Here is a 25,007-nt window from a genome sequence, read left to right as displayed (position 1 = left end):
TCAGTAAATGAGACATTTTGTTTAAAGTTTAGTGATTGTAACAAATTCATGGTAAAACAATTGCTTGAATTTTATGATATGTAGTGAATTATGGGTGAATACAAAATGAAGTAATAGTGTTACTATATTCTACTTTTAAAAAAAAAGTATGCTTTAACCCAATTACAAATAGTTGTGCTGTTTTTTTCGTCACTTCTATGTTCTTTTGGAGACTGAGTTCAGAAATAAAATAGCCTAGCACATTTCTGAGAACATTCCTGAGCAAGTTTAAAAGTTGGTGAAGAAAAGTTAGTAACCAGGGTATTGTACCTTTCACAGATAAAAATCACAGAACTTCTCAAACATGGCATGAAAATTAAAACACACAAGAAATCATTGTATAAAACCAATAAACTATAGTTTATGAATGCATTTCAATCGAGACTATTGTTAAACTTTCACACATTCTCTCATGTCTATGTGCACCTGCATATCCTTCACACAAAGGTTTTCATTATTCATGAAATATTCTGTGGTTATAGTATTTGGCAAACTTCTGATCCAAATATTTATGTTACACCCCCACCAAGTGCGCTCCGCATAGTGGCATGTAGACTGTTGCATAACTGTTGTTGGCTGTAGGAGGACCTCCTCCAAAGAAATACAGAAATGGACAGTAGCAGAGTTTTGATGATTATAACTGCCGACAAAGTGAAAATGATGACGCGTTGAAAAACAGACTAACCTTTATGATTTTCCAGGTATTTATAGAAGACAGCTCTAAACAGCTGCGTTTTTAGCCTCGATTTAAGAGCTCAGTGTTTTTCTGGAAATTTGCTCCAGTTTGGAGGAGCATAAACATTCCACGGTTTATTAAAATTAAAATGAGAAATGCTTTTATCAGTCAACCCTGAAATTAAACATTGAACATTAACTAATGTGGAATGCCATCATCCACTAATGCAATTTATACTTTTGCTTAATATCTGTCAGTAAAAGTGCTGCAATGTAGCACACATTTCAGACTTGTCCTAACAATAAAAAACATTACATGGTATAATGTAATTAGTCTTTGATTAAATAACTGTGGAATCTGCTTTTCCACAGTTATTTTGCCCAAAAATAAAATCACAGTTTTATTTTGCCAAAGAGCCAATCTGCTGACACAGAGAGAGTGAAGGAGAGGGAGGAGGGAGAGCAGCAGAGTAAACAAATGTTGAAGGAGAGAGAAGGACTCTCACTGGCTTCTGATCATATCAGCTGATAAGGTAAGAGATATCTCACTCTATAACTGGCAGTTTTTATAATAATCTTACATTTTCATTTTAGAAAAAATCAAACCTGCTATTGTCTTCTTCCACTCTATCACTCATAAATTCATGTGTTCACTGTAAAACTTTATCCTTTCAACAGAACGTGTTGTGGTGATAATTTAATAGAACTATATGATGCTATCTGATTGCAATGTTGTATCTCTGATCTATGAACTTCTTATATTGAAAACTGCACATGTACCTATGTCTTCTGGGTTAGAGTTTAAAATAATACATCGAAGTACATAATCTTGTATAATTTGTCATATACTGTATAATGTATTACATATCTTCAAAATCATTTAGAATATTTTCTATCTTAAAATATTATCTAACCATAGGTTTTGACATTTTCTATCACCACAGCCACAATTTACATATTTTTTGTTGGTATGTATCATAAAATTTAACTTATATCAGAGAATATGCTGATAGTTTCAATTAATCTCTACTAATATGAAAAGAAAATGCAATAACATTCTGTTGAGTGTGTCAAAGACCTAAACTGAGCTGTGAATCAAACAGAATCTAAATCCAAGCAATGACAGTTGGAGTACAATAAGGGGATATAAACCAAGTAGGACAAATCCGATATGGTGCACCTTTGGGAGTAAAAACCCCTTTTAACCCAGGACAGCAGCATATCACAACTTAGGATCAAGCACCCTAAATGAGGTCAATATTCTTTCAATTTTCACTTGTGAGTCGAGTTTTCTCTCATGATTTGTAATAATATGCAACTGAAACAATTATTTATTAAATGTCTTTTTTTATGTTTTACTCAGTCTCCCTTAGCATGGTGTTTAATACTTTTGAACTGACTTACAATAAAATGAGGTCATGCAAAATTGTTATTTTTTTAATATTTAAATAGGGTTTCTGTTATGTATGATATGAGGATATGTTAAGCAGTTTGTCTAACTACCTGCAAAATGAAACAGTGAGATATGAAGTATAAGCATTTTTCCAACTATGTATTCATTTGCAAATGGCAGCCAGCCTCTGTCCAATAAAGTGGATAGGGTGGACAATGAATCCTTTCTCAATGTGCTATTCTGTTACTCGTCTCTGTCCAGCACAATCCTATCAGCCCCCATTAACACCCACCCACACAATCTCCCCACAACCCATTTGGCCCCCAAATCGCACCGTAAAGCTGTGAAAATGGGTTTTTTTGTGTGTGTTTGTGCTTACACTGCTTTTATTTGGTTCTTTGTGGTTAGAGTTGATTAAAATAGTCTTTTTGAAGGCTTGATTGTTTTAAGTGTCTCTCAAGTGACCAAGAAGGGATTCTGTCTGATTTTTGTTTTGGCTGAAGATGATCTTCCTGTTGAACCCTGTTTTGTGAAGTTTACACAATGTGAGCTACAGCTCACTGCAAGTTAGTATTCTTGTTTATTTTAACACCTCTCAATCATCAAAAATGACATGGACAGGATTATGGAAAGTTTGACTTTTGCTGGGCACAGTCATTTGAAAAAATAAAAAATAAAAATCTTAGAATCTTCATGGAAGTGTGCTTAGTCTTTGAACTGGAATAAACTATTGAAATGACATTCACTTGTTAGATAACAGATGGGAAAATGTGCAAAAGAGATAAGTTAGCATCAAATATCAACAAATAATGATGCAAAAACATTCAAGTTGTAGGTTAAAAATATCTCTCCTTGGCAATCACTGAATGTTAGGTCTATCTTCTCTCGGGTTAGATGTTACTGCATCAACATCACAAACCATTTGTTAAACTTAGATATAAACCTATAAATAAGATTAGGTAATTTGAGTTTCACTCCTGCAAGATCTTTTTCTAATTTATCGATGATCAGCATCGATTACTCTTGTATAAAACCCACAATTCCTAACTTATGCCCAAGTTGTGACTGATTAAAATTGCCAGAATTCATAAAAGTTACAACCAGCGGAGCAAGGTTAAACAAGGGACAAAGACAAACAAGCAAGAGCAGAGAAAAGGGGATTGTTTTGATTAAAAGACAATTATCTGTGTGCATCGACTTCCCAGTGTTGTGCGGTGTCAGGCTCGAGCTGAGCTGTTCTGTCCCAGAAACCCTCTGGGGACAATGGCTACTGTTTCAGGAGGAGGGACAGCATTTGTTAGCTGGTCCTGGATTTTCATGTCATTGTCGTAGAACCATGCAAGTCTGTAGACAATGCTAATACCATGTAGGTTAATATGTGTATTAATAGCATCACAACTCACCTTAAAACATAACTAGAAGGTAATGATTTGCAAATCTTTTAAATTGGATTAACTAAAAATGTTAAAAGCCAAAAATAAGTTGAGGCTATTATTATAAATATTTTTATGAAAAAAAATATCTGAATAAGTTAAACATATATATATTTAGATTTGGTTAAGTGCTTAACAGAGCTTAAAAAGGCTCAAGATTTTAATCTCGTATGCAACTCCAGTTTATCGTTGCATTATCTTCAGTTTGTCCTGCTCAGTGTGAGGGTTAGCTTCAGGCAGAAAATAGAGCCATGTTTAAAAGCTGCTTCAGAGTGACACCAGTTGACTGTGTGAGCCATCTAATGGGAATGCAGGAGTGTTGAGTCTTTGTAGAGATAGCAATAGAGAAGCTGTTCATACGCAACTCTTCATACAAAACACGTCAGTTTGTACTGTATGTGCAAAATAAAATTATTTTCATGAATAGTCAGCCTGTTCTTTAATGAGCTTTTTAGCATGTTTAAATGGACATTGTTAGAGTATTTTTTTATTTAATGAAGATCACCAAATTTTGAAAATTATTCCAAAATCTAAGCATTACGCAGGAAGCTTGTTCACACCCCGTTCTATAAAACCCTAAAAATGTGTGATGATTTCTGGTTGTGCTTTAAGTTTATACAGTTTCTACAATGGGTTGTTGAATGTTACTGTAAATACCATTTACAGTACCGACAGTGTTTCAAATGATATGTCTTTGTATCCTTGAAATGTTTTTGCATTTTCATCACAAAAAAACCCAAAACAAAACATCAATGTGTTTTATTAGGATTTCATATGATAGACCGACACAAAATGAAGTGTATTTGTAACGTCAAAGAAAAGGGACTTTTCAAAATTTTTTCAAATAAGGAAATATTTAGCATAAACTGATCCCTTATAATTCATGAATATGCTTCTAGATCATTGTGACCTGGCTGGATGTTTAGGGTCACTGTCCCAGTGTGAACATCTGTTCCATTCTCATGTCTTCTTCCAGTATGAACCTACATTTGTCCCCATTCATCTCCCTATCATCTGATCAGGTGCCTGTAAAGTACATGTGCATGTAATATGAGTTACATGTACATTAGCAGTGTCATGCTCCATTACATTAAATGATGCCTTTAACTCATTGGTTCTTTTGAAGCTTGCTGAGACGGAACAATTTAAAAAGCCTTTTTTTTTTTCTAAAGTTACTATCAAGGTTATACTCTTTTTCTTTCAATAATCCCTCAAAGATAATTGTTGTTCAGATTTTTGCAGACAAAAACGGTGTGAATAACTGCATTTTCAGCTACAGAACATAGTTTTTCATTTTTTGTTGCTCATTAAAAGGTAATGATTTAAGCCTTGCAGATAAAAAAAGAAACATCTAACTAACATCTAACAACTTTATTTTTGCTGTGATAAAATCCCTTAGAATTCATGAATATGCTTGTTTTGGCTTTTAGCTTCTGAAACATAACATTGTTATTTCAAAGGCAAAACGGATGATTCTGCTTGACTTTAAATAGGTTTTTGGAAAGGACATTTTAAAAATATGAAGAATTTTTCAATCCTTTGCCTTGTAACTTCCATTATTTTCCCTTCATGACTTCATCGCTGGTTTATAGAATAAAACACTACGCTGTCTATCAATCCTAAATGATCAAAAGTTATCAGTTTCATCCAGCTCAGACCAACTGGACAAGTGGAGTCGAAACGCCTTGAAATTCAAAGCCTCACCCATGTTGGGGAAAGTTGGAACAGTGTGGCCCTTTGTGGTCCCCCATGTATTTATGAATGGTTGAGCCTTTGGGCGAAGCTTCAGAACAATGCTGCTACACTGAAGGGCTGATTTTCATAAGAGAGGGGGGCTGATGTCGGCACTGGTGGTGGGGAGGGCAGTTTATTCTCCACTATTGGGGCTTGGTACTGTGAGTGGCGAGAGGTTCTGCTGGCGTGACTGCTTACATGCGAGTATCTGAGGAAAGATTGCTAGAACCACTCCTAGAGGAACTGCTAACATTTGGACTTTGGCCACAGTCACCTACACAGGTGAGCAGCAGCAGATCTTTTATCGGACTTGCATTCAAATGTAATATTTTCCTGTAAGAAGGAAGCAAGATGAGACAAGCGCACTGTGTGAATTGTGCAAGTCTGTTTTCCTTTCCAATTTGTATTCCTTTGTCTATAAGATACAACACCAACATTCATGATGGGAGTCTGCTCTTGTTTGTGTGAGCCCTCAGAACTGATGAGCTAGAGCTCAAAGTGAATGAGTCACAGGTTAGATGGCATTGGATAATGAATAAGTGTGTATGACTCTCTGTTCCTTCGTAAATGCCTGGATGAGTGAACATGCTTGTGGTGATGTTCAAGTGTTCACACATGAGAGAGGGTGTTTGATGCTAGTCAGAGCTGCCAATTATTAGAGAACAGGATTTAGTGCCGGTGTTGTTAACGCTCTGCAGATCTTTTATTGATCGAATGGATTTCCACATCTCACCAAATGCTAGATAGAAAAGTTTGGCTTTGTAATTGATTTAGCATTTCTTCTCACTCTAGCAAATTTTAGCATTACATTATCCACATATAGATTGCAATGCTAAGCTAAGAAAAATATTTTTCTTTACCAGAGCCAGTACTGACCCTCTATGACCAGCGTAAATTTGAGTGCAAGGAATTTTCAGTCATCTAAATTTTCAACCAACCCAGACGTGTGATGTGGTAAAATGACCTCTCCCTGTTTGTAACAATTAGTTAAGTAGAAGTCCTTGGAAGGGGCTGCGTTTTATTTGTATATGTTGATGAACAGGTGACGGCTCTGTTTCTCACCTCCTTTAGTTCAGAGCGGAAGGGAGTGCACTCTTATGAGAGTGGAGGCCTGTGGCTCACCATCTGCTCACCGGGATGGGGATTGCCAGTCTTGCTTTGTTTGCCAGGTGGAAAAGAAGACAAATAAATGCTGCTTGTGCTCCTGGTTTGCTGTTTTGTTGGAGATCTGCCAACTAAAGCTCTCCTTGTTGATAAATGTTCTTGGTAAAAGACTCACAATTAAACCGATGGTGGGAGAGAAACATTTCAAAGTGGATTTTAACATTTAAACTACAGTACAAACTGAATAGAAAATGGGGTGAAAAGTGATGGATCCTACTGAAGATTTAAAGGAGGAAATGTCTGAAAATGTAAAAATGATTAAACATCTCATAAATTATGCGCAAAAAACAAATTAAATACAATTTCTTTTTTTATCCCATAAAAGTCTAATCTTTCTTTTCTTTTGACAGACTGTGTGACTGGATGCTGGCATATCTTTTTTTTTTTTTTTACTTTTATACCATGTGTCTTTTAGTGTGTGTGTGCTCATCACAGCTCAGCGCTCCATGTGTGGGAGGGGGAGCAGTCATGTTTTAAGACCATCTGCTCCTCTGAGTATTTTGGTGGGAGCCTTAGCTTGTGGTGGATCAATGCGCGTCACAGGCAAGCAGCAAAGTGCAAGCTGTGAGCGAGTCTGTTCCGGAAAAAATTCCTCCAGTTTGTTCCCCTGCACAATGGGCAGTGTTCTGCAGACAAGGTTCCCATTCTTCCCCTTCTCTCCCTTCATCTAAGGAGCTGAGCCACTGCTCTTGTGCACGGGCTGCAGATGATATTAACAATGAAAAGGTTATCCTTGGCACGGCCAGTTGTTTTTGTATTAGCAGTTTTTGTTGCATAGATGAATTACCAAAGGTGTCAAGATTCGATTTATCTGGGCTGATTGCTTGAGTAGAACAAATATCCCAAAGGAATGATTTTGAACAAGCAATACCACTGAGGTTTGATTAGAGAAGGGTCTCTTTCACAACGCCATATAAATATTAAATAAAATTCTCTCTTTAAATTTATATCTACACCTTTATTTGTGAGAGAACCAAACTGATAATGCATATGAAGTTGGTCTGATAGACAATGACTTTATTCCCAGCAGGACAATAGTGCATGCTTAATTTACAACCAGTGCAGAGGGAGTGTGGAGGAAGGTCACATATCAATGTGCCCTACACCAAAGACTGAGCCAGCTTGCCTTATGCTGCACGCATGTGTAGGGGGTTATGGCATGCTGCTTATTCATTAGTCCACGTCTCCAGCGCCTCAATGTAACATTCTTCAGTTCAGCTCCACTCCAGACTGTTTGCAGAGGGATTCCCTTGAGCTCATTCGATGCCATCATTCGGCCTGTCGTCTGAAGGCTTTTCAGCTCAAGTGACGCACTCCAGTTGCAACAAAGGCGTTGGAGAACCTTGCTCACTGGAGACACAATTTAGCCTTGTTGCATTAGTATGTAACTAAGTGGACCTCTCATGGATCCATGTTTGTGTACCCCACCTCCACACATTCCTCATCAGGGCAGATATCAGATCTACATGAGCCTGGAAAGACATAAAATCTGCCCACAAACTGAAGCTGATATAAACACTTTCTTGGCTCTAATTATAGAGCTGTTCAGATGCAGTTGAAAAAATAAAGTTAAAGATCAAAGTGTTTCAAAGTAATGTAATTTTGCATTTTACATAATCATATTTTTCACAAGTTCCTCCTACACTTCATATGTTGCTCTAATGACGCCTTATTCAAAGTGATATTGAGTCATCGCTGCTTCTCTCTTCATGCTAAAGCAGGAATAGCGCTGATGTGTTTTTTTTTTTCACATGAAATTACTGTTCAACCTCTTAGTCACAAACTGCATCTGCAATAATAAAGCCTCTGAGGATAAATTATAATTAGAAGCTTAAAATCTTGGACAGGAAGCCTGTTAGATCAGATCACTGTTTCCAAGAAGCAGAATATTATGGACCTTTTAAAAAAAATTGTCAAAGGTTTTAACTTCAAACTTAGTTTTAAGTGCTTCTCTGGTTTCTTGAATGTTTAGTGACCATTTGATTCTACTTATGAAACTGGAGCAGTTTCTAAGCAAAGATCAGCCATGTAGTCCTAACAGATCAGCATAGTTCTTTGTTTAATTTTAATAGATTGTGTTTTTCTTTTTATTACAGTGATGAGAAAAATTGCTTGCCTCTTACAACATTTCTGTGTTTTGTGTCTCACTCAAATGTTTCAGATCAACAATCATGTAAAGACAACTTACTTAATTACAAATTTTAGTTTTCAAATTTTATTTATTTAGGGGAGAAGCTAAGCAAATCAAATGCACTGAATTGACAACAATGTTTTGTTACATTTCATGAGCCAAACCTGGTTAATGCCAGACCTATTGAACAGCTAAGGAAATGCAAGCTTCACTTGCCTTAGTTAAGATTAGTGTTGCCTAATTTAAAGGCAGTGTTCATGATTCAGCAATAAAAAAATAGAATGGATGAAATTAGAATCCAAGGGTAAGACCACTGCTGAACAACCCCCGTGTCCATTCATCAAAAGACCTCAAGGCCCTTTTTTTCACTGTAATTATATTTTTACTGTTTTATGTTTCTGTTGCAAGGACAACATAATTTCCCCACAATGATTAATACAATAATCTTTATCATGATTGCTTTTATATTTGCTAAAAATGCCTTGATGATTCCCAGGAGTTTTGGGAAAAAGTTCTACTTGCTGGGGTGAATGTTTAAAAGTTATTTATTTTCATAGCTTTGATAAAAGCCTAAAACAGCATTTAAAAAAAAACATACTGTTGTCTCATGGTTGGCACAAGCAGTGGGATGACTAGCATGCTCTGTGCCAGCCCTTACTAGATTTAAGAAGCAAATACTTTTTCACATAGAGCCATTTTGGTTTGGATAGTTTTTTCCCCCCTTTATGAATGAACTGCATTTTGTATTTACTTAGGTTGCCTGATGATAACTTTTTCTTTTATATGAAACGTGTGACACAAAAGCAAAAACTGTAGAAATCTGAGGGATGAAATATTTCCTGAGACTTAATGATAATTTTATTTTTATTCTGCCTTGTATTTGCATTTTAAACAGTGTGTATTATTCTTTATGCTTTCATTCAACCAAAAGCCCTTGTCAAAGGTGCTGTATTTGTTCATACTTACCAGCTGTTCCCCTACAAATCAACTATTAAAATAAAGAATGAAGTTGAAGTCGCACCAGCCTCTGACTCAGACATCAAGGCATGGAGACATCGTAGGGAAACCATAAAACAGAGGGAAGGAATGCTGAGTGGGCCACTGACGTCTCTGAATGTGACGGAGGACATACTTAAATCTGCCTACTTCCAGACAGGCTCTATGTAGGCTCCTCATTTCCAGACAGGCTCTATGTAGGCTCCTCATTCTTCTTGTGTCCAAGAAACAGTGCTACATTACCACTTTTTCTGTGTTCTTACACACAGAGTCTGACATCTGGAAACTGGAGTGAGACCACCAGCTCGGGGAGAACAAAAACAACGTGAAGAAAACAAAAAAAGAAGCCTTCAGGACCGCGAGGCAGCAGGAGCCTGGTGCTGAGGCTGGTATGAGGCAAGTGTTTTCTGTGTGGGCCCTGTAAGCGTGCACACGTATGCAGGATGCTCTGTGCCAGCCGTTTGTCTGCCCATCAATGAGGCCGTTGTTGAGGTTGGTGGTGGTGTCACTGGCCATGCCTGGCTGCTGTGCTCTGTTTTCTCCTGCTGTTGCTACTACACAACCTCCTTCTCTCCAGATCATACTCATAAAACTCTTGGCCTTTTGTTGAGTGCAGATTTTCCAGGCTCTTGCCCCGGGCCTGAATGTCTCATAAAGTATCTCTTTGTCTGTGTCACCTTTAGAACACAATTAAATTTTGTGAGATTTCACTTTCCATCTACTTCATGCTAATGCTGCTTCAGATTTCAAGTGTTGGAATAGTCAACAGCTAGAAAGGTCATCATATCAGCCTTAAGTGTGAGGATGCTCTGCTCAGAAATTAATTCTACTGCCCCCATGTGGCTAAAGTGAACAAGCATGCAGGTTTAAAGGTCAAACTTGCATGAAACTGGAACTATTTAGCAGTAAGACAAGCTTCATAACATGTTGAAATATCACCAGTTATGTGGGTATTTTTCTGGAGGTTTGGCTGCATGATGAGCAGCATGACGCATTCCTGGCCATGTCAAACAAACAGAAACGTTCCCTGCTGTCACTCAGTAAAGTTAATATTGGTCATGGATTCTCTGGGGGATGATGGGATGTGTTAATCATGAATCTCTGAAGCACCATCCACTCCCAGTCTCGCCATCTGCACACACCGGCTGGTGCACCACAAAGCCAAAATCCTCTGCTTGGTCTTTCATGTTTATTAATTTTTCATCCTTTTGTTGGTGAACATTTGGTTTTTGTTCCATTTTAAAACTGTTGTAAATTTAGGTTTAATATTAGAAATGGAAACCCATGAAACTGACAGTAGGAATTCGGAAACTCCCATGTTTTGAATCATAAAATTTGTAAGAAAGATTTGAAGAAATCCACGTCAAATTCTTCTGGACACTGATTTTTACATCAGAGGTCAGGTGTTAGCTGTCAAGAAAAAGAAAAAAAAAAAGTTTGGTCAAGAATTTAATGAAGGAATTTTTCATCAAAAAATACTCTCTTCCCGTCTATTAAAATGATGCAAAAATATTTATTTTTGATCTCAGTTTTATATAACAAGTACCAACATACTGATTTTCAAGCAGCTGTATAACAGGACCTCAGTTTGTCAAGATTTTCCATAAAATCTAAAACATTCTTGTGGAAATGACATAGTTGCTTAAAAAATGGGTTTAATTGAGCGATTACCTTCAATTGATCTTTCAGCTTCAATTGAAGCTGAAAATTCAATTGATTCTCATTACTTTCCATCAGATTGTCTAGTGCAAACAGCAAACTTGTAAAGAACTTTGTGTTAAGTTACTTGGCGGCAGCTGCGCTTGTAATGACTTGCACAGAAATAAATCTTCCACACAAACAGCAATACACAGCATTCTTTACTGTACATGTTGATACAATTTTTGCTGCCATGTAGCCAGGTCTTTAAGGATATCAATTTAGAAACCCCACTGGTTTCTGGACTTGAAACTGTAATGTGACTAAGTTGAACTTGGTGTCATTCCCAAATTCAGTTCTGGAATCCAGTATTCTGTTATGTTAGTCCAGAAACCAGTGGGTTTCCTATTACTTACTTGCATGCACAGTCAGGGAGTTGCCTTACATTGCTGCTGGCCAATCTGATTTGTAGACTTCTACTTGGCAGTCATGGCAAATGATGATTTTCTATTTGGACTATATTTGGCCACCTGTAGTTTTACAAATAAAATACTTAGACTGCTTAGACCTAAGCAGGATTATTTTGCGCTGACATAAAAATAGCATCTTTTTTAGTATTATGATCACTTCAAGGTTGGGACATGCGAAAAATCCACAATCTATAAACAATTCAAGACTATACAAAATTGATCAAAGATTCTTCTAAAACATACTTTTGATTTGTGAAACATTAAATTTGTGAAAACATTTCACTGTGATACCAAAGCTTATGTTTTCTGATTTTTTACCTTTTAACCTACTTGTGTTTCCCAGAGCATGTGACCTTTTGCTGGAGCTATATTAGGACACTGGGTCTTACACTGGGTCTCTGCAAGACATAAAATGCCTACAATATTCTTTAATGTTGGTTTTTGTTTGGAAACATTGAAGTTATTCAAAGCTTTTAATGTGCTATTTTCACTTTGGTGGAAATTACAGCTTCTCATAGACTCAGCAATCGATAAAATGTGATGTAAATCAACACTGGACAAATTTGATATGCATTTTAATTTGCTTTGCTTTTTTGGCATTTTTTTAGTATTGACTTTCTAATGTATCCAGTGAGACTTGTTTACACCCACGTTGTCATCAGTGTGTAGTGTTATAAGTCTCTCCCTCGCTCCTGATTTAATTCTAGCACAGCACAAATAGCATCAGTAATCTACTGATGACATGATGTGTGGTGACTGGTGTTTGGCTTCATGTCAGAACTCAACTAACAGTGAGGGTCATTCATCGTGAGGTCTTACGTATGGCCACCATAATGAGAGGGGGAGAAAGCAGGTGCCCACTGACGCTGCGTTTATGGGCCTTACTACTGCTCTGTGTCAGAGTGAGTCTGATGTAATCGCCAGATCATGGTGATGGGAGTTGTAATGTTTTTCTTTTTTTCTTTTGTTGTTTCTTTCTTGTAGAGAACTGGGCTGTCAAGCTGTCTGGGTGTGATTAAGCACCCTCTAGTGGAGCTGTTGATAAGCTGCAGTGATTCAGTCTGTTGTGAACTATCAGCATTTCAAGGTAAAACCTACCTCACTTTGTTCTTTACAAATCAGTGTCCAAAGGCACAAAATGACTCTTAAAATATTAGTTTTTAATTTTTATTACATCTCAAAATTGAAGTTATGATCATGGCAGTCTGCCAGTGCAAGTTTTTATTCATTTCAGTGAAGGGATTTAGAGTAAAGTAAGATTAATACAAGTACCACTGGAGTTAGTTAAACTGGTGGATAAAAACTTTTAACAATGCTGAATACTTTAAGCAGTCCTTTGATAAAGAGTAGTCTGATGCTTAATAAAACTTAGAAAATATATTAATACCATTTTACAAAATCTTAAAGATTTGCTCTAAAAATGTCATTGTTTCTTTCCTATACAGTGATATGACATCCACTTTGTGAAATAATTATGAATTATTTGTTTTTGTGTGGAATATCATTACATTCTATCTGTTTTACTCTGGCAACTAAAGTGGATTTCCAAAGCATGTGAATAAATACAAGGGTTTTGTGATGTGCCAATGGGACATCAACATTAAGCACTCTTGCTATTACTTTAGCTGAAGGATGTCAATGAGCAAATGTGAGCAAAATCCTACCAGGACAGCTGACCTTTACTTACTGTTCATCAGATTTACTTTAACTGGTGTCAGGTATGAACTCAAAAACTCTGAATCAGTTAAATAGTTAAACAATTTACACATTTATGCAACCAGGTTATTGAATTGCTTTCTCCATAAGGAAATGGTTTGTTTTTCAGTTAATTTGTAAAAAAAATATAAAAATCAAATGTGGAATACATTGTGAAGTTATTTATGATAAAATAATTTTTAGTCACAAAAACTGAGGTATGAACTGTTTGCAGAGTCAGTGTATTTGTCCTTATGGCTTCATAGTAATAATATTGTGCAATTCTTAGAGGCACAATAATGTTTACTTTTGCAACTTGGAAATAAAATAGGGGTGCCGATTTCCTTAATTTTGAGAGATTGTGATTGGCCGATTTTTACATATGAAGCCGATCTTATCCACCAATCTGATCTAGCTTGGCAAATGTGTAAGAATCAAACATTTTAGATACTTCACTACACTTTAGTCAAGGGTTGGCAAAATTTGATCAAAATATGTTTTCCACATATTTAAAATAAAGGTTTTAGATTATTCCAGTAATAAAAAACAAATAGACCAAACTGGTAAATAAATCTTTTAATGTGGGTAAAATAGTCATTAGTTTATCTGATCAGCGTTGGTATAATCCAAGCATACACATTATATAGACGTTTTCCCCTCCTGCTGTGCTGCAACTGAATGTGTGTTTGTTTCTTTTAGAAGTCTATGGTCCAGTCCTAAGCCAAGACAATGTGGTGTTTGGAGCTGCTCATACCTCTGCTGTTAATTATCAGTGGTAATACATTTCTGTGTTTTCATAATCAATCAAATCATGTAATTTTTCTTCTACTTTGAAATAATGGACATGAACTTTGACTTTGTTTCCCTCTACTTGTACAGATGCCAACTGTCAGTGGAATATTTGGTTACCTCGGGACATCTCAGCCATGACAAACTCCTGTGTGGTCATCCCATGCAGTTTCATGTACCCATCTGGAATCAGGCCTGCCCGGGGTGTTCATGGTATTTGGTATTTTGGCCAGCCCTATCCACAACTGTTCCCTCCTGTAGTCTTTAAATCACTCACAGACGTTGTGCACGAGAGCTACAAGGGCCGCACCAAGCTTTTGGGCGACCTCAACCAGAGAAACTGCACACTGCTTATTGGCAATATTGGCACAGAGCACTCAGGAAGATACTACTTCCGTGCGGACATTGGTGGAGCCAACAAATATTCCTACCCAGACTATGCTGAGCTCAAAGTTTTAGGTGAGCCAATAATAAAGCAAATATTCTCATTGGTAACCCAGACAAACTTAAACTGAGAATGATTACGCTCTGTTCTGCAGATCAGCCTAACATTGACATACCAGAGGAGATTGTTAGTGATGAGATCCTGGAGCTGACGTGCTACGCTCCTGATAACTGCCCAGACATGACTCCAGAGATCCAGTGGATGTACACCGACTACCTGCCTGATCCGGAGTTTAGCGCTGAATATACGGAGGAGAGCAATACAGCAGTAATCTCTAACACCCTCACCTTCACACCCAGACCTATGCACAATGGCCAGCTGCTGGGTTGCAGGGTCTACTTCCCCAACACCACACTGGTCTATGAGAGGCTCATCTCATTAGATGTCAAGTGTAAGTGCATTGAAACCGTTGGGGTGATGTGTGGGTCTCCTTTTTGGAAGTGGCATCTGAAAACTTGAGAGCCAAGAAACAAAGACCAATTTTTTTTTTACCTTTTAGATTCTCCACGATCAGTTTGGGTGAATGTATCCTCTGAAGTGATGGAGGGCAGCTCTGTGACGCTGCACTGTGAAGTGGACAGCAACCCTTCTCCCCGTGTCGCCTGGCTTTTTGGAGGCCAGGAGGTGCTATGGGACACAGCATCCAACATCTCTCTCCCCCTGGATGATGTTACACCTGAAAATGAAGGGATTTACACCTGCGTTGGAGACAATGGCTATGGCATGATGAACACATCACTGTACCTCGCTGTGAAATGTAAGTCTGGTGACTGGAAATGTGCTCCAGGGCACAATTATTCCTTTTCCCTCCAAAGTCTGCAGTTTATGGTCTTAGCAAGGGATGTTTTCTAGTATACAGAAGAAAAAGACAGTTTTTGGACGCTTGAAGTGAGGTTTGGTTCAAAAGTTATAAGAAGTTAGTATCTTACCTGCAGTAAAATCTCTTTTGATGCCTTTATGCACTTGTTATTCAGATTAGCTTGTCCTGCAGGATAAAAGTATTGGCCAATCCAAAAAGGTCCTACTCTTAAATTCCTACTTTGCTTCTTAAATACACTCAAATATCAAAAACAGCATGTTGTTTCTTTGTTGATGCCATGCTTTAAAATCATAGTCAACTATTCACTAGCTGGTTATTTAAAAAAAACGTGATGTTTATTTTAATTTTGCATCAGTTTAATTGACTGAAAGCACTGCATGTTCTGTTTTTCATATGTTTCAAAAAGTAAGATTACTGGTGATGGACCATCATTATGTCTCACTACTCCATTAACCCTTTATGTTTTTATGGAAATAGCTGGCCAACACACTGATGATAATTGCAAGGTGTTTAAATAGCATTTGCTTAAAAGGAAGTTATGTTTTTGAGATTGTTTTAAAATGTACTAGTCTGGGTTCCTTTTGCCTTTAGGACTAAATAATTTGTACTAAGTAAATGTCTGAAGAGAGTTATTAATACTATTAATATTATGATCTTACAGTCTTTGAACAAAACCATAGTTAATAAAATTCTGAACTATTCCTTTGAAATACAGTCTTTTAAACTATTCTTTTAGTGACAAATTTTACATTTAATTTTATTCCTGGGAATCAACTCATTCCCCTACATTAGTCGTTTTAAAACTGAAAGTGAACTTTAGAACTGCAGTAAATCTTATGAGTAATTAGATCTTCTTTTTAAACAGATAAAGTGTATTTAGACAAGAGATTTATGGAGGTATTAAATACTTTTTGTGACTTGATATTATCTGTTCTACTGAAATGTCTGAGATGTTTTGTTGTCATAGCATTGATTTTCAGCTTTTTAGTTTCTTATCAATCACCTCATAACACGATAATAAACTACTGTCAGATTTAAATATATGTTGTTACTGTGAGAACATTCTTAACAATCAACAATATATATTATTTTTTTTAAAAATCTGAGTGGCAAACATGAAAACAAACTCAGATTCTCCCTGTTTTCTTTTCTTTTCTTTTTTTTTTTTTTTTTTACAGACCCTCCACGTGAACCAGTTGTGAATGACTCCATGACAGTAGTTCAGGGCTCCTCGCTGGCCCTGCACTGTAACACCATGGGGAGCCCGGCTCCAACCCTGACCTGGCTGAAGGATGGGGAGCTGGCAGGCTCTATAACTGCTGGCGAGCTCTCGGTGCTGGAGATAATGGATATCACGCCGCAGCAAACAGGACAGTATCGCTGCTTGGCAGAGAATGAGCATGGACGAGCCAGCGCTTCCCTCAATATCACTGTGGAATGTGAGTGTCTCACTGTCCTGGATTATTCTCTTTGGCAAATTTATGGTAGTATATTTATAGAAATGGAATATTGTAATGGGGATCGTAGAAACTTTTAATTGTCTATATCTTTTCATCGAGCCTACAGTAATTAGAAGGTGACTTTATTGACAACATGTTGACAGTGTTAAAATATTTTACAGGCATGTTCTGTTTATCAACTCCTATATCTGTTTGTCCTTTTTTAACAGATGCCCCTGTGTTTCTGGAGGAGTCAAAGTGCACAGTAGTGAGGGAGGGCGTCCAGTGTGTTTGTGTGGCTGTGGGAAACCCTGAACCCACGATTGAGTTTTACCTCCCTGATTTCAACATCACCATCAACGAAACCGACGGTCGGTTCAACTTCTATACTCACACGGACGGTCACACATCCACTGCAATGATCAAACTACGAGAGAAAGGTGAGCGGGCTGACAACAACGGGCCGGCCGTGAACGTCCACTGCAACATGTACAACATTTATGGGAGGGAGAGCGTCCTTTTGGAGCTCCAACAAGAAAGTGAGTTCAAAGAATTTACTTTTGTCTTGACTGTTTTCATGTCCCTTCATTTTCCCAACACAGTTCCAAGAGTTGGATTTTAATGTGAAACAACATGAAATATGATCTTTTTTTTTTTACAGCAGAACCAGGTGGTTAACTTGTTTTAAGCAATTAAAACAAAAACTGGTTTATTTTAACAGGGAGGAATGGAGAAAATAATTTGTACATGTTAGAAAAAACATTGTCAGTGTGCTGCCTTCCACTTATATAAGTGAGGGATTTCTAGTATAGTTTCATCGTGTTTAGAGCCTCAGATTATGTGTTTGAAGAAATGATAGATGTCAGACTTTTTCTAGGAGACATAACTTTTTGTCATTAACACTCCATACCCCCTTTTGACAAAGTTCCTGTTTGTCTAAGGCTGACTGTGGAGTACAAGGTTCTTATGACAACAGGCACACTTTGGGAATGTTGAAGGAGATATGCTCTTAAGATAGTTTTTGAGTAATAACTGAAACCAGATGTTGCAGGCGTTTGTATTTTCTGAAATGTACAAGTAGGGATGATATGCATAATTCTTTAGAGATTTCTTCTACAACTTGACTCTCAGATTCTCCCCAAAAGAAATTTTCCCTGGAATGCTCTCACATTGGTATAAAGCTGATAAAAAAAAAAAAAAAAAAAAAATCACAATGCAACCCTTTTCATATGTGCTACCCTACAGCTGGCCATTTCTGTAACAGTTACCATTTTGGAGTGTTTGTACATTCACCCAGGTTAGTACCTCATTTGTCTGGTATTTTGATTGTTGCATGACATGAACACAGCGCATACATTGGAATGCACAATATGTCCTATCCAACCTAGTGAAAGTTTTAAGATCGCTTTAATGATTCTAAAAACCTGGTGTAGCTATTCAGATCTCAGCGCCAGATTTGTATCGATTTCTTGGATCACTTAAAAAGTCTGCTGATGTTGGCCCTTCATTACAACAGGCTCAGAGACTATAATTAATCACACACACTCTGTTCTGCTCCAGTAAATTAAATCTGCATTGATCTACAACAAAAATAAATCCCAAATTAAGCACTATTTCTCCTGCTACAGTAACATAACATCTACTATTTTTAGAATGTGATACATCCCAATATACCCAAATTTATTGTATTCCAATAATCTTCCTCCTGGGAGTTTTCTGAATGCCTACATGGACTCATTGAGGATAATTTACAGAGACCCGTTGACCAAGCGGTTATGTTTTTAGACTGTGAGAGGGAGCTGGAGAATCTGCAGAGAAGACAACGAAAACATGCAAACTGCATGTAGAAATGCCCAGGCTACAATTTGAGCCCTGGACTTTCTGGCTGCAAGGCAACAGTGCTACTAACCGTGCAGTCTGGTTTCAAGCTGTGGGTATCTTAAGGAAGTTAGAACATGATAATCACTGACTCTGAAAAAGCATTGAGCCTGAACCAGTAAATCAAAAGGAAGAATGTCAAAGACTGTGGATATTTTTTAAATGAAAATTACATGAGAATGAGTCAAAAATGAGAAAATAGAAGGATCTGTGCCGAGACAGTGATGACCACAAGGGACTACAATAAGATAGGAGGAAAACATAGTCGAGACACTCTTCCTGGTATGTGGTGATATTATTAGGGCTAAATCTTTACATTTAGTTTAAAACTGGATTATACCTCCTTTAAACTCAGATAACAGAAACTCTTTATCTTTAAATAAAGAAGTGATTTAGGTAAGCCTTCCATCACTTGCACAAGTACTCTAGCAATAAAAGACCGTAAATGAACAGTAGCTTTTTGAGAAGGTTTGAACATGTTGATTGTAAACACAAAGACATTTTTAGATTCAATGTTTAGGAAGTTCACTAGAACTATAACTAAAAGAGAAGTAGGGACAGATCATTCCAACTTATTTGCATTACTATTTTCACACTGAAAAGCAAAGAACTAAGTTACCTTTTTGACTGACTGATTGGGTTACATTTGCTTAAGTAAATCTTTTATGAGAAATATAGTTTGTACAATATTTGTGCATTTATTGTAGCATGTGTACATTATGATCACTGGCTGAACACCTTTTCTACAGTTGAGCCAAAATGTATTCACACCCCATTGCAGATTTAGCATTCAACAAACTTATTGCTTTAATAAAAAATAGTTTTAAATATTCAAAATAGTCCCGGGGTATGGATAATTTTGGGCTTAACATTATCTGTGCAATATTTGTGCAAATGTTACTGTCAGTTTACAGTCCATCACCTTTGTGTTTTTAGAAAAGTACATGATGGCAGTTATAGTTGGCACCATTGGAGGAGTTGCAGTCATTGCCTTCATTATTGCAGCAGTGAGATATGTGGGCCAGAATAACAAGAAGTGAGTATAAACAACAAACTAATAGACAACGTTTTGCTTTCTAAGCATTTTATGAGATCCTTGAAAACACTTAAGCCTAGTCATCCATTCTAAAACACATGTATGCAGATTGTATTTGAGTGAATGTGGGGTTGATGTGGACGTGAGAACCTTCTGTCTAAAGCAATTTCAGTTTATTTGCTACAACAAAACTGAGATGAAATCTTTGCAAATTCACACTGGCTGCCTTGTGGAGGTAGTAAGTAAGCTGGACTAACCTTATATTTTTCAGGCATGATTCTCTGCTCTGACATTGCTTCCGTATCCTTGACCTGCTGTGCTAAATACAACCCAGGTAGCCTCTTAACCAAGGTGCTTTAATTTAGTCCCAAGGCCTCATTCGATCCTCAAATTTGCAAGCTTTCTTCAGTAGAACAGCAATCTCAGCGACTAAACCCATCAAATAACCACGTCACTCACAGCCAAAGACGGCCTCCAGCATAACCTTAAACAGCTTGTTTTAAAATGGATGCCCAGGCTTGGCGTGTCGCCCAGCTTTACTGGCAGTTGAGACCGAGTCTGATTATGTGACTCCGTCCCTCAGAGAGAATGGCAACCCTAGGCAGGACGTGGTCCTGGAGAACCCAGCTTTGTACTACAGCGCAGTCAAGAAGGACAAACAAAATCTGAGGAAGAAAGTGGTGAGACATAATGATGTCAATAATTCAGATTATAAATACGGAGGGGTTGAACGACCATTCTCAGAATGTTTGGGGTTAACATTTTGTGTAATGAAAATAATATGAGACCCCATTTTAAGCTCTGAAAAGAGGTCATGAAGTAATCTCTCCCACTAGCAGTCTAATAACTCCAACAATGACCTTTCGAAACACTGTTTTTCTCCTGCTTTCATCGCTTCTCTGCGTTTTCTGTCTGTTTTTTCTCTCCCCTAACTCTTGCACAGCTTAAGACAGAGCTGTTGGGCTCAAAGTTTAACTCCATTCTAGAGGAGACTACGGTAAGGTTCCCAAACGAATCCCTATTAAAACACAAGCCACAGAGACAGATGCATCCCCTTGCATATCAGCTTCTCTTTTCTGTTCACTTTAATTTGTTTCCGGAAAGGCCTTCTGCATGGCTTTCTCATTTGTAACACAAACCGCAAGATTAACACCAAACATCGTCAGTCCTATTGTCATTATGTCAACCAGTAACTCCTAACTGATTTTTGTTCATGCCTTGGATCTTGATAGTTAGTGGTGGTGAATGCTCCTCCTGTCTGCAGGGAGAAGACGGGGATTACCAACCTGTGGGCTCTGTGGCAGGACTGGAGAGGCAAGAGCTGAATTACGCTTCTCTGGAGTTTATTGGCGCCAGGCCCAGGGAGGGGTCATTCGGGAGGGGAGATGACGGCAGCAACTACACAGAAATCAAAGCCAAATGAATCGCGATCCTTCCCTGATCCCTCGGCTATGCGAGACGCAGTGGCAGCCATGAGTTACATACATCTTCAACAAAAACTTTTATTAACTCCTTCACTGGATTTCTCCCTGATTATGGTGACTCACTGTTTCATTTTTTTATCCTTATGTATAATTTATAATGTACAACTCCCTGACAGTGGCCTCTCGCTTTGAGGTGCCCCTTTCTATATGCAATATCCTTTTTTATATGCCACTCAAAACTGCCAGTTTTCCAGGATGGAGCCGGACTCACAGGACCAAATCATGCATTATTTTAATTACAAGATTCAATTGTTGTACATTGTTTCTACATCATTTCATATTTTTTTATTCTTGAAGTTATCCGTGTCTCATCTGTCTCACTATTTGATCTGTCTGACTATTGTCACTGCGTCTGCTGCCGGTCGAAGCATCAGGGCAAGGAGTTACTGTGTTTCTCTCCAGTTTTCTGAACAGAGATTAAATCCTCTCTTTTCTGGTTCATTACATCTTAAGCACATAAATGTATCAAGGCACAACAGAGTTATATAGCTCGGTATCTTGCCTCATCATTACTGTATTTGATATGTTGTGGAACTCAGTAGACACAGGAAACAGAAAAGTGTCACTTATGTTTGACAGCAATTTGAAAGATTAAGTGACATGCCACCCACTTACAAAAAATGCCACAATTCATTTCAAGCATTTTCTCTTAATTCATATCAATTTTCGCTTATTGTGGCAAGTGCAAAATGTCTATTTTCTTCTCCAACAAATGTTTTCTCACACATTCTAGAAAATACAAACTTAAAGCACAACATGTAAATGTGTGTGGGGCCAAAGTGTTATCTCTTCTAGACAATGTGTGTGTTTGTATGCGTGTGTGTTGAAATTGTGCCGAAAGATCAGATGTCTGTGATCTGTGGGGTATCTGTTAACTTCCCACAAGATTGCATCAAACTTATGAATGAAAAAAAGTAATGCCAACTTGTCAACTGGTTGTGCTGCTCAAATACATTTGATGAACCTGTGATGTAATATTAAAGCCCACTAATAGTCTAACTTGATAATGATGTCTTATAATAAATAAAATTGATGTATATTTATGAAGAAAATGATGGCAGTGTGTTTACAACCTATTTTGCATGAGTGTTTCACCAGTTTGACACATTTAAAAGCAGTCTTGCTACACATTTCAAGAGCCAGTCTGGATAAACACTGTCTTAATATAGGCTTCAAATATTAAACAATGTTGAACTTAACTAGTCAAATCAAAAAAATTCAGAAGAAAACTGCCTGCTTAATTTCACTGATTTCAAATTAAAATCAACTAGCTTAAAATATTTATTAAGACCTCAGTTTTATTAAACTCCCTAATGTACAAGAAAGTTAAGGTTGTGATACATGCTAGGCACTCTTCTCATTGGATAAAGACCATACTGTGACTTTGAAAATCAGCCAGAATAAATGCCAGGATCGAATGCTGTGGGCTTGCATGAACGGTGAGAGTTGCTCGACTGGTTGGTGTACGCACACAAATTTGTCGCAGCAATGTATCAAAACCCAGCTTTGGACATGAAGGAATGTGGTGGCATCCATCCAGCTGGGTTGGTGTGTACCTGCATGGCTTTCCTATCTCAAGCAGTCTGTCATGTCATGTCAAGGATATTTCTTTACCACACTCACCATGCAGGCAGGATTTCTATCATATTACCAAAATACTCTGTAATGTCAGTTTTCTGCTTCAGGTTCCCCCACTGCTAAAACTAAAAGAATCTTCCTGACCACCTATAGCAAACAATCCAGTTTTCCTTCTCCATAAAATATAATCTACTATACATAGAAGCTGGTTTATTCTGAGCTCCCTAAATGATCGATAAGGACACACCTCCAAATTACACCTACATCTGCCCATGCTGCACAGGTTTTGGATTCTGCTGGGATGATTTCTTTTCTTTGCAATAGTCATGAAATACAGACAGCATTTAACAGCTGCTAAGTGATTCCAAATGAAGCCTTACTAGTTATAAATTTCCAAAGGAAGTTGACTCTTTACTTCTTCTGTAAAACCTCAAAGTAATGGATGCACTTGTCATAATTATTAAATAGTACAATGGTTTTATCCAAGGTATCACAAAGGTACCGCACAAAAATATAGTGTGAAAAATCTATATGCAAGATTCCAGTTTGAAATATTCTGTGTTATTTGGATGTTTGTCAAAGAAATAATGACACTAAAAAGGTAATTGCTAATATTACCTGACACCAAGAGAGGGCAGAATTTGTGTGGTAAGAATGGCACAACTACTAGAAAAATGTTTTTAAAGTTGTGTTTATTACAGAACACAAACATTGTCAGCTTTGACCAATTCAAATTAATTCAGCCTTTTATTAAGACAGTGTTCTTGTTACTTTAATGGAGGGTTCCAGATATGCTGGCTTGCAGTCTTACAATGCCTCTTATTTATTTAGTTTTTTTTTCTTTTCATACAAGTATTAAATACACCTAATTCTTTGTCACGGTGTGTTGTACAGTTATATTGTCCAATACTTTGTGATCATTATTATCATTACAGATTTCTTTCTACAGTTCTGATATTCTGACACAATAATTCAAATCAATAATTGCAATCTCTCTGCAAATTATCAGAGAGATTGCAAAGGTATGACAGTTTTGTTACATGGTTTGCTCTGTTTTATTTTAAGCAATTCAAAATTCATCTGTCTTCTGTTCCAAATAAATACAAATAAAAGACAAAAAAAATAAAAAAATAAACAAAGAACAACGGTGGATTATTGGTAAAAAAAAAACAATATATTGTCCGGTGTGCTGTTTTTAAACACAACAAAATTATGGTAATTTTTGGTTTTCGGGTTTGTTTGTTTTTTCTTTAGTTGAATGAAACAGAAAATACATTTTTTGTGCTTCTACATGAATCATCTCTCAGTGGGAGCAGTAGTGGCTTGGGTGCTAGAGCAGGTTGGTCACAGACCAGAGTTCAAATCCTGCTCCTTCCATTCCCAGGGATGATCGGAGGACTGGGGTGTGAGTAGGGTGTGTCAGGAAGAGCATCCAGTGTGAAATGTCTGCCACTGCAGTACCGTGGCAATCGTGGAGAAAGGGGCCAAAACGACAACAGCATAATTCATCTTTCAAACCTCAGAAAGTCATGCCAAGAACATATCACTAGCAGCATACAACTGAAGTTTCAAATCCCGTAATGATTCTAATTCAATACACATTTTGTTCTTGTGGCAACCATTTATGAAAGCCTATGATTATTACTAATCAATATCACAAAAATCTAATTAGTTATAGTGTGATAAAAGTTTGATTGTATTATTCAGTCTCTGTCGTTGAGGTTTTGCTCCCTTGCCATCATGGCGAAAGAAAACCAGATTGGTGTGTCTCAATTCTGACCCACATTTATTTTTATTAGCTTTGATTACATCTAAATATCCTAACAGTTACATCTGTTTTTGAACTGTGCGTTAGAATCTGGAGAAAACCCAAGCCATTCAGCGAAAGCAGCAAAAGAAGAAGTTGATGACAGTGAAAAGTTTATGCTTGCTGGTTATATATGATTCAATTTCCAGGCATACAATAGATTTACATAATCACTGTTGAGTGGCCTGTTATCCTATTACATATTTTATGGTTTTGGATCTTTGGAGGTAGCTGCAGAAAAATGATGAGGAGATAAAGGTTTTGCTTCAGTCCTTTGTTGTTTAATATACTTGCTTTATTTAAAAGAGGGCATACAAATATCAGGTGGTAAAAGAGATCATTTACAGCACTTAAAATGACAAA

The 25,007-nt window shown here is 37.3% G+C and overlaps 1 protein-coding gene across 5 annotated transcripts; it reads left to right on the top strand.

The window, feature by feature from the left end:
• Positions 1–1,208: 1,208 nt before the first annotated feature.
• On the top strand, positions 1,209–23,711 carry LOC122830740 (myelin-associated glycoprotein-like). Of its 5 annotated transcripts, none has more exons than XM_044116386.1 (13): positions 1,209–1,247; positions 9,835–9,961; positions 12,658–12,760; positions 14,068–14,143; positions 14,248–14,616; positions 14,697–14,993; positions 15,102–15,359; positions 16,601–16,861; positions 17,092–17,400; positions 19,676–19,775; positions 20,359–20,455; positions 20,719–20,772; positions 21,040–23,711. In XM_044116386.1, the coding sequence occupies exons 4-13, from the start codon at positions 14,098–14,100 to the stop codon at positions 21,196–21,198; spliced, it is 1,950 nt and encodes a 649-aa protein (XP_043972321.1). In that variant the 5' UTR covers positions 1,209–1,247; positions 9,835–9,961; positions 12,658–12,760; positions 14,068–14,097; the 3' UTR covers positions 21,199–23,711. The 5 variants fall into 5 exon arrangements, with proteins under 5 accessions (XP_043972321.1, XP_043972323.1, XP_043972320.1 ...); XM_044116385.1 differs by lacking the exon at positions 1,209–1,247 and adding an exon at positions 5,411–5,556; XM_044116387.1 differs by lacking the exons at positions 1,209–1,247; positions 20,719–20,772 and adding an exon at positions 5,411–5,556.
• Positions 23,712–25,007: the final 1,296 nt, after the last annotated feature.

This window comes from Gambusia affinis, linkage group LG05, assembly GCF_019740435.1.
Source record: "Gambusia affinis linkage group LG05, SWU_Gaff_1.0, whole genome shotgun sequence".
NCBI classification, from domain to species: Eukaryota; Metazoa; Chordata; class Actinopteri; order Cyprinodontiformes; family Poeciliidae; genus Gambusia; species Gambusia affinis.
This window is presented reverse-complemented; position numbering and strand designations above follow the sequence as displayed.

Excerpts from the sequence above, each read along its gene's own strand:
- LOC122830740 (XM_044116386.1), top strand. The coding sequence starts at position 14,098 with ATGTGGTGTTTGGAGCTGCTCATACCTCTGCTGTTAATTATCAGTG. Across the intron at positions 15,360-16,600 it reads ACTGTACCTCGCTGTGAAAT|ACCCTCCACGTGAACCAGTT; the intron begins GTAAGTCTGGTG and ends TTTTTTTTACAG. Across the intron at positions 19,776-20,358 it reads GTGGGCCAGAATAACAAGAA|AGAGAATGGCAACCCTAGGC; the intron begins GTGAGTATAAAC and ends TCCGTCCCTCAG.